A 19,103-nucleotide genomic window follows, 5' to 3' on the forward strand; every position below is an offset into this window, starting at 1 on the left:
AAAGCTACATGATCTACATGTTACACAGAGTAACTCACGATACGATCCGATGCGATACGGTACGATACGGTACGATACGGTACGATACGATACGAAACAATACCCAATAACTTGACTACGATAACGATATCTTTATGCAGTGTTTCTGCTATAATCGATTGCAAGACAATCAGCTAACGATACATCAGGATATCTGTCTAACTGAAAAATCAAAATACCCCTAAAAAGGCAAAGTGAATTATGGATTTATTCACTGCATTGCGGGCTCAGTTAAAACAAACAAACATATATATACTAAAGCTGCAGTATGTTAGAATTGGCCACCTGTCAAAAACCTATTTTAAACTAATTGGCGGGAGTTTTTCATTTGAGTAACTGCTAACTGCTGCTAAATGTAGCTGCCATTTGCTAGTTAGCTCGGTTAGTGGTGCAGCCTAGCAGTCCAGGACGGTTCGAGGCTAGCTGGTTAGCATGCTAGCTTCAGTCGATATCTCCGCAACACAAAACACAGATGTCATAACGTCAGAACAGTTATTCAGGTTCTGTTGATAGTTTTAGTTATTTTTTGGGACGTTATTAAGCTTTGTGGCGCTTCTTTATAGGGGCTGTATGCTGTCAAAACTTAAATTTTTACAGTATTAATGAGGTTATAATACAAACTCAGCAATATTTATCTTTTCCACAACTCAAAATATAAACATATGTACTCAGAAAGGTGGCAGGGTCCGCCAAATATAAACAAAGCAAAATATTATGAAATCGGTGTAATCCTTCAGTCAGTCATCAGTCTTCTGATTTAACAATCAATCAGATGGAGCCACATTTCCACATGGCTGTTTTTGCCAGGAAGCAGAACAATTCTGGAGATTTAAATGTTAGCGGGAAGGATACCGCCATGACTCGCCATATTCTCTGTTAAAATCAAGCTTCCAGGTCGTTTACACCACAAGGGGGTTCATGAAGTCGTGACTCTGGTAGGTCACATTCGTAAGCGGAGTATGTTTAGAGCCCTGGCACGCTTTAATAAACACATTTGGAACCGGTTTATTGATAATCACATCATAATCTGATCTGTCAGCACTGAGGGCCAGATGATGATGATGGTGATGATGATAATGAAGATGATGAGGCACCATGCAGCAGCAGCAGAGCTCGGTGCTGTCCGTGGTGCTGAACCCTGCACAGAGCCCTGGGGAAAGGGAGGGACGCTGTCCTCGGTGCTGAGGTCCTGATGCAGGCTAATATCACAATAAAACAAGCCACATCTGACCTACACAGTAAGAACATTCACGGCTGTGCAGATGCATGTGAAAGAGGATAAATTCACTCTGCATGCTCCCTAATCCCAGAGGACAAATAGCATTATGTGACTGGCGACTTAATATTTAAAAAAAGAAAAAAAGCCCGTCCAAGAATAAAGGAACAAAGACTTTTCATTATTAGCAATTTTTCCTGAGGGGCTATTTTCTCTCTCCAATTTGAATTTCTCCTTCTCCCCACTGTGCAGAGCGCCGTGCAGAAGGCGGGTCAGAGCGTCAGTGTGGGATGAAAATCCAGGGGCCCCATCATCATCATCAGTTGCGCTGAGTGAGCCGAGCTGAGAGATGCGCGTTCACTGAGCCGGGGGAAGGAGGACCGCTTCGCCTTTCCCTCCACCGCGCCTCACTTATAATAACCTCCTCATCACCAGCATCAGCATCAGCATCCCACCGCCCCGGGCACGCTACCATTTAATACAAAAAAAGACACTGCGCTTTCTTTCTCTCTGGATGGGATCTTGCTCTGGATTATTATAATTTGCTGCATTTATACGAAATAAAAAAAGAGGCTGCGTCCGTCCGGGGATCGTCTCTCTCTTCACGAAAAGGTAGGAGCACGTTAAAAACTGGGCTGTTCGTGGTTTTATTTGTTTAATGTGGATGTATTTATTCCATAAGGCGTTTCGTGACTGCATTCATGTTGTGGGATTCTGAAGTTTTGACACACAAATGTCCCTTTTTTTATGTGGAATTGGTGAGGTTTTGCGCTGAGATGTGGAGAGAGGAGAGGAGAGAGGGGGGATTTGACGCGCAACGGGATGGTTTTGGATGATTAGTTTTGAAAGCTCCTCAGCCGCAGTTTAACCGCGGACGAGCCGGGTTCGTTGGTGGGTAGAAAAACCCGCATCTCGAGGGACCCGCGTTGACTTAACCAGAGGTGAATTTGTGACAAATGTGTTTGTGTGGTCGGTGAGTGGAGGAGGAAAGTTTCAGCTCTCCGGATCGCGTCTCTCAGCGGGAGCGGCTCGGAACATTACGCACGAAGCACGAAAGCAAAACAGGAGCCGCCAGAACTTCTCACGATCCGCACACGATTATAAACCCCGACTCCTGCTCAAATATCGCGTCGTAATTTATTATTATTTTTTTTTTTTCCAAACACAACCCCTCTGAGTGAGCAACAGTCAGACTGCCACCGTGCGAGGAGCGGAGGGAAAAGCTGGAGCGCGGCTGGAAAATGTTGCTGCGCCGCTGTTTTATTCATCGGTGCCGGGCTGTGGGTCGGATTTCTGCTCGGTTTTAAAGCGCTTTACTATCTGCTGAAGATGTCCAATATTCCTCTAACTGCTCAAAATAACAATTATGATCTGATTGCGCTTTTTTCGTGACAAATCCAACGGGTCTCTTGGGTCTTAGAATAAAAATCATCACTATAATTTAACATTCCTGCAGGAACTCGTGTTCTCTGACACGTCAGCACCCCTTAAAATATCATTTACATGTTTAGATTAACATTTAATTCACACATGCATCATTTTCCTGTTATTCTGTGCGCATGTGACGCAGATAGGGTTAAATGTGAGACTCTCTCTTTAGTAGTAACGACAGATTGCTTTTGCACACTGCGTGACAAAATTACGTGTCCCGTCCATTAAAGGGCCTGCTCGTGCTGTGAGTGAGTCAGTGCAGTTCAAAAAAATCATGTCTGATGACTTTTATTTCTCCATGTGAGCCATCAACACGTCATTAATAATAATAATCATAAAAAAATCTTGAAATTCTGGATTATTATTGCTGGTGCCCCCTTTAAGGCCCTCTGGTGGTCCCTGAACGCCTCATGCGCTACTGGTTTAGCGCAAGAGACGTTCAGGGACCACCTCTTCTGCCCGTGACTGATGTCGGTTTGAATCGCTCCTGCAGGTTTGCAGCTTGTGATAGACAGGGTGCACAGCGGGGGGGACAGAGGGGTCTCCAGTGCATGATGGGGGGCGAGGTTGCATTACAAAACATGCCAATAAATCTGCAGCACCCGAACCTGAATGCATCAATGCATCATTTATGGCCCGGTGGCGGTTTCTCCCGTGCAGGTCATCTCATATCCTGCTGCTCCGGTTAATAATTCAACATGTATATATATCCCTGGAAAATATGTTGCTTATTCGAGCATACTTATGACTCTATCAAGCTAGCTAACGTGGCTGTTGAGGGTCGAGGATGTCAAGGCAAAAAAGAAAACAAACAAAAAGTTTCTGTGCCTCTTTAATGTGGCTAAAATTAGCTTCCCTAATTAGCTTTTTCTTTGCTAATGGTGCTACGAGGCGTTGGGGTTCAGCTAAAGGCCATCTTTCATAACAGGCCTGTGAGGGGAAGTGTCCGTGAGATGTGTCGTGTGTGAAAGTGGACTTTTCACCACATTAGCCTCAATTAGCTCAGCCTGCAGGCTAGCTAGCAGGTGGACGGGTGTGACGCAAGTTAAATTTATGTCTTTCTGCGCCTCAAATGTCAGATAATGGAATATAAATCAACACTATAACATTTTTAAAGTGTTGCATTCGTGAATAAATGACTTTGATGTGATCAGGTATTGGAAAAAACAGTCCCCCCATTAGTTAACTGACAGAGAACATGCTAGCATTGTTAGCCTCCCGCTGTCACATCCACTTGCTCACAGGTGACACCTGATGCCTCAGTTAGGCAATACACACAATAAGTCATGTTAATTGAATGGAGGCCAGGGCCAGTTTTCATGGGGGTCTCAGGTTTCACGAGCACATCCAGCCGCCGCTCGCTGAAGGCACACAAGGCGGGCGCGTCTCCGCAGTCGGTCGGTCGGGTCGGGTCGGATTGACACAGCTGCGTTCGGGGATATTTTCACCACACAGAACCTTTTAACCTCTCCTCTGTCTCACCGACTCACTTTTTAAACAAAGACCGATCCGAGCATTCACGAACCCGGCGCTGTCAGAGAGGCACACGCAAGCACACACTCCTTGCAGTGGCACACACACACACACACACACACACACACACACACACACACAGTGCATTAGCATAGGTATCGGTTACTAGAATTCAATAGCTCGCCTGCTGCAGCAAGATTAACTATTCAGGGCAGGTGGTTAAAGGCCCTATTGTGTTGCACGGTGCTGTGCGACTGTCATGATTGGACAATGCGTTTGTCTGGTGGGCAGCCCACTGCCAAAACAATTGCAAGGGCAAAGGGCTGGAAGAGTACACACACATATAAGGTTTCGCCATGTGAATCATTTCGAGCTCTGCTGAGCAAATTTAAACAGGGCCGAGTGAGTACAGGTGTGGCAGGCGAGCACGAAGCTCCGGTGCGCTTGTTAATATTCCGCACCAGTGTCACCCAGGTTTTTCGGCGACAGAAGAGAATTTGAATATGTATTCACTGGAAGGAAAATTTTTGAAAAACACTGTTAATAGTGGCTGGCTTGGAATATGAAGCGGCACCATCCTAACATCTTTTCTGAATAGCTGTTTATGATTGTAATCCCCCAAAGACATGCAAATGAGAGAGAGAGAGTGGCGGTGGATAATTAGTCATATTTATCAGGATCCCAGCAGGCCCTTACAGATAGCAGGCTAACGTCTGAGGCTTAACACATGTTCTGGCTCACCTCAATGGATTTTCACTCATCACAGCATCAGCAGCGGCAGTCGACTAGGTGTTTTTTTTGTTTTTTTTTCTTCCTCCACGCCTCAAAATGTTTGCATTGTGCCACCGCTGTCAGGGAGTCCAGCTCTCAGATGACGGCTTTAAAAACTCTGAGCGATTATTCGAGTTGATCTTCAAATAAAAACGGGTAATTGGTAGAAATGGAAACCCCCGCATTAAAATGCTCGTAAAAAAAAAACTTTAATGGATGTTAAAAGTGGTTATTTAGTGACCTTTAATGGCCCCGTGGAGAGAGAAATCTCCATCGGGCGCTGATCTTAATGTTCTCATCCGGCTTGATTTTCTGTTTATTTTAGCTGGTTGGCACGAAAGCTTGCACTGCTCCCTCTATTCAACCTCCTTTTGAATAAGATTTTTTTATTAGAACTGATTAAATTACACTAATATATGCTAATATAATGTAACAGCAGGACAAAATGCGATCCAGATATTAAATTATTTCCTCTGTCACACGCTGTCAATCAAAATGGAACATTTGAGGTTAAAAATCTATTTTTATGCATCTTAAAAGTTGTTATGTGATCGCTGAACAAGTGAAGCACATCACTTCTGTGCCAAATGACACTGAAAGACTTGAACATTTGCTTGAATTGATCTGTTTTTGTTCTGCAGTTCTGTCAGAGGTGTGTCCGACGCTGGAGACCAGACCATGGGGCACGGCACCGGACCGACGATGAAGGTTATGTGCTTCAATCCAGGAAGTCGCCTCAAAGAGAGATCTCACGACGCAGCTCTGAATCACTGACACAGCACGCTAAGGATCGCCTTCATCTTAGCACTTTAACCTTTCCCACGTTGTGTGTGTGTGTGTGTGGAAATTGGATTTTTTTTTTTTCCCCATATGTATCTCTGCATACACTCGGCTGAGAAGATTCAATTCCGTCCATTATCAACACTAGAGGCACCTCGAGAATAAAGAATAAATAAAACGGATATTGCATTCTCCTGCTTGACTGTAAAATTATCTATGTGGAATATAACGTTCAGCAGATAAATCCGGGGAGCGCAGCCATAATCAGATGTTATTATCACTTTGAGGATCTATCCCCAGTTCTAACCCTCTCTGGTGCATCTTGTTATTCTCTACAATGAATCCCAACGGCCTCGCTGGGCATGTCCTCCTGCTGCTAAGTACCGTCCTGGGCCTGAGCGTAGGCTTGGAGTTTACTGGCTCTGAAGGTCAGTGGGCTCGCTACCTGCGCTGGGACGCCAGCTCCAGAAGTGACCTGACATTTCAGTTCAAGACTTCAGAATTGGAGGGCCTGGTGCTCTACTTCGACGACGGCGGATACTGCGACTTTCTGCTCCTCGCGGTATCACGGGGCAAGCTGCAGCTGCGCGTCAGCATCGACTGCGCCGAGACCACCATCACCTCCGACAAGATGGTCAACGACAGCCGCTGGCACTTTGGCGCCATCAACCGGCACGATTTGCGGACTGGCTTGGCCGTGGACGGCCAGACCAAGACGGAGGAGGTGCGACCCCAGCGGAGGTTCATGAAGATCGTCAGCGACCTCTTCCTCGGAGGGCTCCCGGCAGACATCCGCACATCTGCCATCACCCTGCCCTCCGTTCGTGAGCTGCCACCATTCAAGGGAATTATCACAGACCTCAGTTATGGAAGTAAGCTGCCCACGCTCATCAATAGTCAGAAGGTGCGCTTGGAGATGATGGGCCTTTGCACGGAGAACCCCTGCGAGAATGGCGGGATCTGCTCGCTGGCAGATGGAGAAACCTACTGTGACTGCTCCAAAACTGGATATGTAGGTCGATACTGCACAGAAGGTAAGAGGGCTGGCTCCAGAGCTTTCTGTGTCAAGCGCTGAATATTGATTACAGCCTTTGTAAAAAAAATTCTCAGGGATTCCTTCCAAATTTAACACTGTCCTGACAGCAGGTTCACGCTCTCGGCCTCCAAGTGTACGGTAAAAAAAATGGGTTAAATGAACCCTTCAGTTTTGCTTGTGCATCACATATGTATGTATATTAAAGTCATCTTATGGTGTGCGGCTTAAAAAAAAAACCTCACCGAATCCAAATATTCCTTTGCCGGTTGTTGCTTTTACAGCTCGTCTTCATATTTGGTGTGGGAGTTAAATTGGAGGTGATGTGCTCAGCGTTTCCTCTCCCGTCACAGTTATTACTTTTGATGAGGAAGCGTTGGATACGGCATTAGCTGAAATGACTAAAATTACACCACTCAGTTCTCTTTTTCTCTTCCGTTAAATGTGTTCAGCTCCTGCAAGGTGGTGCAGGGACTCGAAGGTACACACACTCCCATGTTTGGATGAGAAACATCTTCATCTGTTTTTCCTCTGCTGCCGTGCCAAGGTCATCTGTTTTTTTTTGTTTTGTTTTTCTGGGAGGAAGTGGAAATGAGATGCAGCACTTTGACATTACTCTACATTATTCTCCCTCCTCCAGTTTTCTGTGCGGCTAACACTTGTTTAAACTATCAAACAGCCCCGGCGACTGTGATACAATGCAGGGTCCGCTGCCGCTTGTAGCCGCAAGATCGATGCTAGCGGATGCCGAGAATGACTTTATTTCTTCTTCTACGATTCTATCTGTCATTTTTAGACCAGTCATCCAGAGAATACACAATTCCACTATCATCTTACACGCCTAACTCTTTTTTCTTCCATGTGTATGAACTGTAGAAGATAACTTTGTGTGAACGGACCCATGTCAAATTTCCTCCACTGCTGACCCACTTCCTGCCTGTCTCAACCAGACTGACATGGTTTTGGGGGGGGATGACTCCATTTTGCTAAAAAAAAAAAAAGAACAAAAAGAAACCAGGGGAACGCTCACTGAACGCTACAGCACTGTGTTTTTTCCAGCTATTTTAAAGAAGACGAGGTTATAATTTGTCGCCACTGTAGCGCGCATTTGGAACAAGCATTATTTTATGTGTGCAGCGTTCGATTTCACAAGATGTCCCGTCATCCGCCGCTCGAGCGAGGCTGTTTTGCAGCTTTAAATCTCGAGCACCAGCCCGTGGCGTCGCTCAGGACGGCGGCACGCGATGTGCTGGTTGCAGAGCAGTCGAGCGGACGGACTGGACTTGCCCCCCTTTTTCGCTTCATCCCATTTGCTCATTGCCTCTGAAGCAGGAGGAGGAGGAGGAGGAGGTGGTCATTTGTCTGAGAGCCTCCTGAGAGCTGACAGGGGAACTATGACATCCTCGTGTCAGGGCGACCGAGATTTTAAGAGCGTGCTCGCGACTCAGCCGGGCAGCTTGGACAGGGACAGAGACGGTCACACATCAGCCGCGGGGCAGAGCGAGTGTGACGAGTGAATTCACCACAGGCCTCTTGTACCCCAATTTGTCCCAGGAGGTCAGCTGAGGGACGAGAACCAACCCCTGCCCACTTCCTGTCTGTCTGCCTCTCTCTCTCCCCCTTTTTTTCTCCATCCTCTGTTTTCAAACTGTAAAAATGAGCGAAGGAGGGAGGATGGAAACGTTAGCTCCCCGGCTGATCTGACTGCTGCTCTCTTCTGCCTTCCCATTAACTGATGTGGCTGATTGTTGATTATGCCACAGAGACAGGGAACCATAATTAGGAGGATAATGAGAACAGAGATGGCTAATTTGCCCGGAAAATGCCTGCGCGAACGCCGCCGTCAATTCAAACTGTCTGCTGGCACGCCGGCACAGGATTTCTTCTTTTTTTTATTGTTACGTCCACAAGTGTCGTAATACTTGTTGTTCAAGCAACAGTACGAGCACCAAATGTTTCCGGGGGACGCTCGCGGTGATCAAACTTTCTTCAATTTTGGCTGCACTTAAGACGCGAACAATCGCTAAGCACACCTGTCTTTGTCGGCACACTGTCGATTATGCCGCACATTAGCGAGCGGTGAAAGCAATCTGTCAAACCTGTGAATATTTATGCGTTACATTATCAAGCTGCGCGGTCCTCGCATGCACCCGCTCAGACACATTTGCATTTGCGCGCGAACACACACACTCGTAGACGACGAGGGGAGAGCAACAAGGCCCCGGAGCTGCTCGTTAAAACGGGCAGATGGCTGGCTGACTGACTGGACTGGGCCTTGGAAGTATTTTTGCCAGCCGTATTCCTTAATGGTAGCCCTGCTAGCCCACTGGCCTAGAAGGGGGAAATGCGAGGAGTGGGCAGAATGAACATGTGTGATGATGAGAAATGAGAAAAACGAGATGTGGTGGGGGGGGGGGAAGTAGGCTACAGCCTGTTTGTGCCTCTTGTGCAAAAAAAAAAAAAGAATAAAAAGCATCCATATTCCCACGCTGTCTGCACATTTTTAGCGTGCAATCATTCTTGCATCATGGGATAGCTGGGCTCGCCTCCTGCTGAAAGCATCATTATTTCACCGCGGCGATGATCACAAGACGGTCGCATCCTGCAGCTCTCCTGCTTCCAAACCGTCCGGCCCGAGATAGCAGCTTAGCGCCGCGAACAGTTGGCCATAAAACACATGTTCAGCCTTCTCCTCCCTCGTGGATCAGGATGTATCAGTGTGACTAACTGTGTCAGGGCAAACGAGCTGAAATTAGACACCGCTCTCCGCTCGCTCCCCACACGTGTGTCGACTTTGGCGGGCACAATCCGCCCGCCGCCGCAGCTCCGGCAGCCCCTTTTGTCGCCGTCGATAAGTCCTGAACCACTTTTATTGTGTGGAGTCATCTTTAATATCCACTCGATTCTGCTCCAGTTATTAGCCGTGCAAATATCAGTATATTTTATGGTAATGATCCTGATATTGTCCCTCATTCAGTACAATTAAATTAATAGGGGTGACATTATGAAGTCCCATGAATACCTTAGGGTTTTTCCAGCTACAGTGAGATATGCATAAGGTCAAGGTTATTAAGAGCGACACTGGATTGTTTAATGAATATGTAAAACGATTTCCTCCTCCGTCACAATCCCTCATCCCGCGTTTGTAATGAATGGTTTAAGGCGGCCTCTCGCTTTAAAAAGAAAACATATTCACTGGTTTGATGGAAGGCTAGTAATTGAAGGCCGGGGCGAGCAAACTGTTAAGCAAGTGCTAAAATGGCGCCTTCGGGCTTAGCTTTGGGGATTAATAAACAGACATGGGAAAAAAAAAAATGACAGTTACAATAATCTTACTATAAAAAGTAGGTCAGGGGGAAAAAAAAGAAAAAAAAAAAAAATGGTGCAGGGACTCGCCTGATTCCAGTGCAGAGGGCATTTGTGTCTAGTGCCCAAGCTGAAAATTATGTTTGGATTTGAGTGGCGAAGCTGCTGGTAAAATAGAGCAGGAGGATTACGCTCGGACCACATGTCCTCCGCTGCACATTGGCTCGTTCTGGGCGCCGCCGCGTCGAGAGAAAAAGGGGGTTTTATCTGCATGGGAAACGGAGCGGTCAACACGCACGCATCGTGCGGGCACGCTGCTCGTTCAGGCTGTACGTTCAAGGGTCTTAAGTCCTCCCCCCCCCCCCCCCCCCCCCCCCCCCAGTTCTCCAGAGCTGGAGCTTTGCTGCTGTCCATCAGCTGGCCACTATCTCCCCCCCTCCTCTCTCCCGCTTCCATGCTTCGTCCTTTCTTCTCCTCTCCCAATGTCATCCTTCTTATGTGGGAGGAGGAGCAGCAGCCATTTTGGACTCCCTAAAGATGGAGACAGGGAAAAAAAACAAAATTCTCCTCGCCTTCTCCAGTTCCGTGTCATCTGCTGAGTTTGTTCAAATGAGTGTTTTTTTTTACAAGGACTTAATGCCGTCAGAGAGCAAAATAAAGCATGAAAATCAGCTCAGCTACATCCAGCGGTGGGAAACAGGCCAGGCCCCGTGTGCAGCCTGAGCGGAGATCAAGGCACGGCACCGACTCAAGTTGATATCACATATTGTGTGTGAGAGCCGACGCTTTAAATGTCTAACGCAGTCTGTCTTAATTAAGATTTGTTCAATTTCCAGCCGTCAGTCCGCGATGCTCTCTAGGGGCTCTGATTCCAGGAATCTCTCAAAATTCATTTTAGGCTACAAGCAGCAGGTTGGAGACTGAAGAGACGGATACGACTGTACTCGCTGACGGATCTTTCATGTGCTCTAAATCAGACTGGCATGTTTGATACCCGCGCGGTGTCATCCACGGGTGAGATCCTGGTGAGGATACTCGCCAGAAAGTTTAACGCGTGGCGTTTTTTTTTTATGCCATACTGTGAAATGTAGGAATCCCACAGTGAGCGTTCCCCCCCCTGAGAATCCACAGGGGTTCTGTTGAATCTGGGTCAGCAGCTCAGAAAAAACGTTGGGTTGTGCAAGGTCAAAGGGGGATGAAGGGGCAGGTGGAGGAGAAAGATATGGGTCCGAGTAAGGAGCGTCCCGAGATCCACAAACCTCACACCACCATAAATCCCTCACGGATTCATGCCTCTTTTTCGTACGTGTGTGTGAGGCGCTCTGTGTGATACAGGATGCAGAATATTATGCCAATACATTGATATCGATATTCGAAATGTGAAAGAGTTGTTTGCTGAAGGTGTTTAACTTCAATCTGATTCCCAGAGAAGTCGGGACAGATGAAATTTTACGTGTTTTTTTTTCTCTCCACAGGGTTTTTTTTTCCCTACTGAAGTAGCTGTTTTGATCAGGCATGTCAAGGGGCAGCCCTCTGCTCCTTACATGGAGACACAATGCTTAAAAGTGTGTGGTATGTTTTGCATGTCAGGTCCACATGCAAAAGCGGCTGTAGTGTGTTGCTAACGCAGGGCTTCTCTTTGCTTTTTCTCTCTTTTCCTTTCCCGTGACGACTCAGCAGCGGTCCAGAGAAAACCAGGTGAGTCTCGCGAAGGACCGCTCACAGTCTCAGTTCAAACATAGCAACCATTATAAGGGATGCACGATATATATACGGCTGATATTAAGTGTAGAGAAGAGTATTTTTCTTTCTTTCTTCCTTTGAGAAGTAGGTAGGTAGTTAAACAATGCAAAGAAATTCCATACCGTGCATCCCTATTGATCGCACTCAATGTATTGTAATCTATTTAAAAAAATTGTTTTTATGCATCCACTTTTAAAAGGCAAAGCAAACATGTAGCAGGAGTCAAGCTGTATCATTTATAATTGCCATGTGCTCGGTAAACAACCTCCAGAGCTACTTAACATTCCCATGCTGAGGTGCTCTCTTTATTATTAGTCATTCGTCTGTTTCTGCAGAAAGCTTTCAGATGCGCTCGGGAAAGCTTTTTTCTTTTCAGTGTGATCGCCATGGTTTGCCGTCACGACAAAGCATGCATAATGACAATACAACTGTAGTATTGGTGTGCCGTTGTTCTCAAATGTTCTCTCTGTCCCTCCCTGTTTGATTTTTTTCTCTTCAAGGCCTCGCACACCTGAAGGCAGAGCAAGGTAGTCTTTTCTTCTTCGCAGAGCTCTTGTTGTTTTTTTTTCTGTGTTCGCTCACCGCCCGGCTTGGGTTTGGGGCGTAATTTTTTTTTACGCTGTGTGCCTTCACTACCTGTCCGTGTGCATTTGTGTGTTGCAATGCTCCCACTGTTGCTGCAGAGAAGTGGGAGGGTTTGTGCGTGTGTGTGTGTGTGTGTGTGTGTGTGTGTGTTGGGATGCATGGCGGCATGGCATGTTCCTCATCTCACCTCTCCCTCTCTCTCTCTCTCTCCGCTTCTGTGTATGCTCACCCTCGTTTCACCCAGGTTTCTGTGTATTACATAATTGTGTACTGTTCTCAGTTCCACAGCTAACATGCAGTGACACACTCCACTGTTCCTGCTCGACCTCTGCAGCATCGGGGGAAGGGGAGGGGGAGGAGAGAGAGAGGGGGGGGGGGGAGGGGGATAACCAGGGTAGCAGGAGGGTGTGTGAGAACATCGTCGGAACGAGGGGAGACAGCTTAGAGGAAGAGGAAGAGGGGTACGGGCGAGACAGGAACAGAAAGTGTCATGGTTAGGTAAGGTACATGTTGAAGAAACAGCCAATTATCCTCAAATTGGATAAAAAAACTTACCACACAATCTACATCCAGAGCCAACGAGGGAGGAAGAGTGGGAAGGGTGGATGAGAGAGCAGCGAGTCAGACTTATAACCGTCCCTGTAGCCTTTATGTTTCTCAAGTTGGAACTAAGTCTTTGGTTAGCTACAGCTATACCTCACCTTCTATTTTTCCAGTACCAAGCAAAGTCAAGAGTCACTAACAGTTGCCACTCCACGAGTCTGAAGTAGTCAGCGAGCCTCAAGCACTTACACCGTCGTGAAGCATTTCACCAGAAGGCGAAGAACCAGGAAAACATATTTGCTCAAACGGCGAAGTGTCAGTTGTGTGCTGCTCATGTGCGCTTCTCCCATTCCCCCCCCACCACCACCACCATTTGCATGATTGTTCACCATATGCATGCAAGTGTCAGTTGGCGGAGAACAGGCTCGTTTGTATACTAACGACAGCTTATCGCTACTTTTTTGCTGTCTTTCTTCTGGTGCTCCACGCGGGATGACACTCTTCCCTCTTTTACCTCTACGGATCCTTTCTCCTCTCCGACAAAACTGTAGGTAGAAACAAAGGTACAGAAAACCCCCTTTTTTCCCTACTTTACTCTTATCTGTGCTGTAAGAGCTGTATGTGTGTGTGTGTGTGTGTGTGTATGTGTGTGTGTGTGTGTGTGGGTTGGCGCCCGGTGCTGCAACTGGTTAATCATTAATTCATTGCGTGTTCTCATCAGATGTGTGCATATGTTCGTCTGTGTGTTTGGGACTCGATGCTTTCCAGCTAACGAGCATCCACGTTTACCGTTGCATGATAGATGAGTGACTGAGCGGAGGGACGAGTGGAGATGGAAAGAAACATGGCTGGAGAATAAGTGATTACACTTAATTATCACTGTTTAATATGAGATGATGAGAGCGATGAGTACGCCCTGTCGATGGGCTATGAGCGTCTTTGCAAAGAGTAAATATTGATGCTACACGTGTCTGCGTGAAAACGAGGCGCGCGTGCATTTGTGTGAGTAAGTGCTTAACTGGATGTGACAGTTGTATGTCTGGGGTCATGGCAGTGGCCTGTTTGTTGCAGTCGTGCAGAGAATAACCTCATTATTCATTTAACGAAGCCATGTGATACACTGTGTAGTTGTGTGCATGCTGTGTGTGTGTGTGTGTGTGTGTGTGTGAGTCCTTTATCTCAATGGAGGAAAGCAGTGACCTACCATCACCTGTTTTGACTGACATCAGTTTAATTGACTCAAATGTGCCCGCAGTGGCAACAACGGTGCACAAGCTGCTTATTTTTACTATTCTGAACAGGTGGCGGCCCGTCGCCACGCCGCTCAAGCTTGCTGCTGTTGGTGGTTTTTGACAGAACATGTCCTCGATTGAAGACGGAGGTAGACTGGCTCACCTGGCTAGCTAATTAAGCTAATGCTAGCTGCTGCATTGGCTGAAAAGCTATCTCTGATTACGTTTTTGGGACAGTGTGTAACGATTTAAGTAATTTATTAACTCAAATCAACGTCTTCGTTCATAAGTAAGTCCTCATTGGTGTACAGTTACCTCTGCCAACAATCTGACTTATCCTCCTGAGTGGAGAATTACCTATCTGAATATACATAGCACGGGCAAGCTCTATGGAGGCCACAATGTCTTTCCGGATTTAAAAAAACTATGGACTGCCGAGAGGGACACAAAGCACTACGTGGTACTACGTAGTAAGGCTAAACGTGTTTTCGCTCAGAGCTAGCTTGAATGCGGAACTGAGAGGGAGCTCAGCAAGTTTTATATTTTTGTTTTATAGCCTTAATAACTAACTACATCTTTACCTCATTACTTGAATCAGTAGAAATACTCAACGCTGTTGGGAAAGAGTCCATACTTTAAAAAAATGTGTTTCTGGTCCGTCAGGGCCACCGTAGCTTCCGGAACGTCTCCAACGTCTTCAGAACGGGAGGGGCGAGCAAAGGAGTGTTGCAATGTAGAACCTCACAGCAAGATGGCGCTAAATACTTGATATATTACACACTTTCCCTTTAAGAGAATCTTGTAACCGAAGTCTTAAATTTAATGTTCTTATCCTCGGCAAAATACTCCAAAAACAAAACAAAACCATCAGATGATCCATGTAGAATCCATGGTAATAAATAAACTGCATTGGTATTTAATTCACTTTCTTATTTACATTTATTTTATCTATTTAATGACAGTGTTGTTGGCAGTCCTGATATTAATAGTGCTACAAGAAAAATGTCAGATTTGACTGTTGTTTAGCATTTAAGCTTACATCCGTGTTCATAATGTTTTGACCAGAGTTACACTTTGAACATTACAAGAAAACTTTTAGTAAGGTGGGGACTAACCAACGTCTCAGGACAGTGTAGTGATATCTTGCGTAACATTGCTCTGTGCTGTGGTTACTGGAGTGTAAGCGGTCCCCTTTCAGGACAGAGCTGCTAACGTTAGCCCAAACTCAGACAGCATCCGGCACCGGCTTCCACAGAATGGGGAGAATACTCTACAGTAGCCATAGTTTCCATTTGCAGCTCATGTTAAAGCGGACGAACACACTATTCAATACATTCCTGACACAATTTCCTGTGTTTTTGGTTTTGTAAATGCTAAAAATAAAACCCCACCACGCTCCAAACTCTACTATCGCTCGTACTACAGCCTCATGCACTACACTGCTTCATGTGAAGGAATCCAAAGCTTGACAGGCCAACCCAATTACAGCTGCTCGGCTATGATTGGCCCGTCGCTGCCCAGGTGAAAAGGGGTTCAGCAAACACTTAGCTGTGGCAATCTATCTTGGGTGATGTCACGTAAAGGTCAGTCGTGTGTTTTGTCATGTGTGAACGGTGTGTGCTGCCTGTGTATTCTGAACAGTTAGCTCTGTTTCAGAGCCTGCGCTGTGTTCTCCCTGCGGATGGGGCGAGAACCAAAAACAGAATTCCCTCTCACATCAGCGTATTAGTTAGCAGCGGGGCCGATCGGTGTGTAGCGAGGCGTCCCACTGCGGTTCAGTGGTTAGCGCTGTTGCACAACAGCGAAGAAGAGCCCAGGTTTTCTTTCTGTGCAGAGTCCGTGGGGGGTTTCCTGTAGGTTTCCTCCGACCGTCCAAGGACATGCAAATCAGAGGAACAGTGGACACCTGAAGGGGAATTACCCATAGGTGTAAGTATGAATGATTGCCTCTATATCTCTGTTAACCCCGCAGTGCTTCCTGGATAGGCTCCAGACTCTTGGTAGAAAAGAAAATGAGTGGAAAATGATATAAAAAAATTGCTCAATAATCCAAAGAGTTATAAAAGGCAATGATTCTAAAAACGCACAGGCATGTAGCCGAGGCAGTGTTCAGGTTACGCAACGTACTACGAGATGTTTTATTGAGAAATACCGGGATGTGTGAAATAAGAATGCGGCCCACAGCAGGTCCCCGCGCTATTAGATTGATGTCTCTGCAAATGTATGTACGTACTGTAAGTGGCGCGGCGGTCGGAGGGCGCGGTGAGTGGGAGGCTGTGGAGAGCAGCCCGGAGAACAGACCCGAGAGGGAGCGACTGTAGAGCGAGAGAGGGGGGGAAGGGGCTGAAGATGGAGGGAGCAGAGACAGAGTGGTGCGGATGAAGGGGCCAGGGGAGCGCGCCACATTTTGCGAGGCCACATTTGTCTCTATATGGAGCACCGTGTTATCACCGCACTCAAATCTGGGGCCTCTCGCAGCCATCCATCGAGAAAGTTTCAGCGCGTTGCAATCAGCGCTGCCCCGATTGTTGTTGGCTCCGACATTCTTTTTTTTTTTTGGATGCATAACTGATATGATATGGCGAACTTTTTATGAGTCATGGCAGTGGACCAGGCGCTGTGCTCCAGTTTGCAGCGTTGCTCCAGTTAGCGACATCCTGCACTTCAACCTGCAGATCTGTGCGGTTTATTTTGACTCCACCGGGGACGTCGAATATTTCTATTTTCAGATTGAAGTGGTTGATACATCCTGTTTTTAAATATAGTGTCTTCCACTTCGGAGGCAGTAAAATGGTTTTATTCACTGGGTTTGACCTTTTCCGAGCGTGGGGAGTGAATAATAAAACTGGAGATAGGACAAGACTGTATGTCAAATAAATTTAGTAAGCCCAGGCTGTAGGATTGTGGGGAGACACTCCGCTCACGAGACGATGCAGTACATGATGTCGGGTTCAGGAGAATATTTTTAAGAAAACTTCAGTGACAAAATATACGACCAGAAAACTAAAATAATCCATTTTATTCATCCAGGTAATACGATCTGATCAGGAGGGCTTACGTTTCCACGCTGTGGTGATTATGTGTGATAGAATACTGTTGGACATCAGCTGTTGCGTGCACCACGTCCAGATGTGGTGTGCTCGACTCGATCGTGTGCCAGGTGTTGTGTGTGTGTGTGTGGCTTGGTGTAATTTGTTTGTTTTATTCTCTGTCTTAGACTCTTCTCACATTGACAGAACATGCACACCCTTTGGTGGTGCAGGAAGTGTTGGCCAAGGTGATACGAACACTCCAAATGACATTAAAAAAAATGTTCAGAATCAGAATTTTGTGAATTTGCTGTGGTGTGTTGGTCAGTAACAATAATCTTAGTACTAAAAAAATCTATAAAAGCAGTTCTTTCAGTCCAGGAGCATAGTTATAATAGTAATAGAAACAGCATTAATGATAATAATCTACTTTAACTGCACCCTCTGTCTTATTTGGCTTCTAGGAGCTGCTCACAAGGCAATGCTAACGTGAAACATGTCAAACACGCTCTGACCACGCTGTCCTGTTCACGGACGCCCCTATTGCCCTTGCTGACTTGTGACATCATCATTTTGTCCCCCACGTCTAATCAATGATGTGCTTTCAGCGATAAAACCTGGATGCTGTTTATCAGGGCATGATGTTTAGCCCAAGGTCAGAGATGAGCGTCTGAGCTACATCCTGCAGGTCTTGCTGCCGGCATCACCTAATGGCTTCTTCCTCTGAATACAAAAAAAAAACTCTACCTATTTCGTGCATGACAATAAAAAGCCCAGTGTGCCTGAGAACATTACCTGAGTGCACACACACACACAACGTGGAGTGACATCACATCGGTCGCACCTGGAACGCAACCCGGAGTCAATTTAAAACCTTTTCACGGGTTGTTTCCTGGAGTAATACCCCCTGTACTAAAGATGATACAAAATGGTATCTCACCGCTGTAATGAAACTGTTTGGACTCCAGGGGCGGACAGAGAAAGAGAGCGCTGCCAAAGTTGCTTTGGACATAACTTGGCAACGGGGGTGAGTCCACTTCAGAGAGCAGGGAGGGAGGGAGGGAGGGAGGGATGGAGGAGTTCTGCCTGAGTCTAATCCCCCTGCATGAAGGCTTAGGACTGAGAACTTATTCTCCACTTCGGGAGTCACTCTCCCTAATTATCCCCTCAAAGTCCTGCCGCAAAGTTCACACAGACAAGATTTTTTGCTTTCTGCCTCTGTCACACCCTCTCTGTTTCTGTCCCTCTCCTTCCCTCTCTCTCTTATATTTTGATATTTATATATATATATATATATATATATATATATATATATATCTATATATATATATATATATATATATATATATATATATATATATATTCTCTCCCTGCCTGTCATCCCTCCTCTGACTCCAACTCCATCTCTCTCAGTCTCCCTCCCTGCCTTTGTCCCACCCAATTCATCTCTGTCTGCCTCGGTATTCTAGTTAGCCCTTTTTCACTCCCCTCCTCCTCCTCCTCCTCCTCCTCCTCCTCCTCCTCCTTACTCTTTCTTGTGTTTCTCCTGTTCAAAGTATTGTGGACATCATGGGCCTCACATCACAGCCGGGCTCGAGATTGGAGTGCTGTGCTGGTGCTTACTGCCTGTCCACAGATGCTGCCGGGCTTCAGTGGGATTTATGTACCGCTCTGTCCATCCTTCTCACAGCCTTTTCGGGTTCATTCACTAGACTCTGCCAGGACCAAGCCAAAAATAAAAAAATGTCTCAGTACTTTTTAGCTGTTCTGTGTGCATTGTGTTCAGTGTTATGCAGTTGTTTCAGGCAATTGTATACAAGCACAAGTAGCATTCCCCTCAACAAAAGCGATCGGTCATTCATTATTCATCCCGAAGTAAAAAGGGAAGAGAAACGTAACATTTTGACGAACGTAAGATGCTG

At 46.3% G+C, this 19,103-nt stretch overlaps 1 protein-coding gene across 13 annotated transcripts in view; it reads left to right on the top strand.

The window, feature by feature from the left end:
• Window positions 1–1,521: 1,521 nt before the first annotated feature.
• The window catches only part of nrxn3b (neurexin 3b), a 292,901-nt gene continuing 275,319 nt past the window's right edge, over window positions 1,522–19,103 (top strand). For 3 of the 13 annotated variants that reach the window (XM_030404630.1, XM_030404628.1, XM_030404629.1), the window contains exons 1-5: window positions 1,525–1,867; window positions 5,572–6,744; window positions 11,727–11,747; window positions 12,293–12,319; window positions 13,472–13,483. In XM_030404630.1, coding sequence (XP_030260490.1) covers window positions 6,048–6,744; window positions 11,727–11,747; window positions 12,293–12,319; window positions 13,472–13,483 — 757 coding nt within the window. In that variant the 5' untranslated portion in view covers window positions 1,525–1,867; window positions 5,572–6,047. Of the gene's footprint in view, window positions 1,868–5,571; window positions 6,745–11,726; window positions 11,748–12,292; window positions 12,320–13,471; window positions 13,484–19,103 lie in introns of all 13 variants that reach the window. The other 10 variants (XM_030404621.1, XM_030404625.1, XM_030404622.1 and 7 more) reach the window with 7 other exon arrangements.

This window comes from Sparus aurata, chromosome 22, assembly GCF_900880675.1.
Source record: "Sparus aurata chromosome 22, fSpaAur1.1, whole genome shotgun sequence".
In the NCBI taxonomy this organism is placed as follows: domain Eukaryota; kingdom Metazoa; phylum Chordata; class Actinopteri; order Spariformes; family Sparidae; genus Sparus; species Sparus aurata.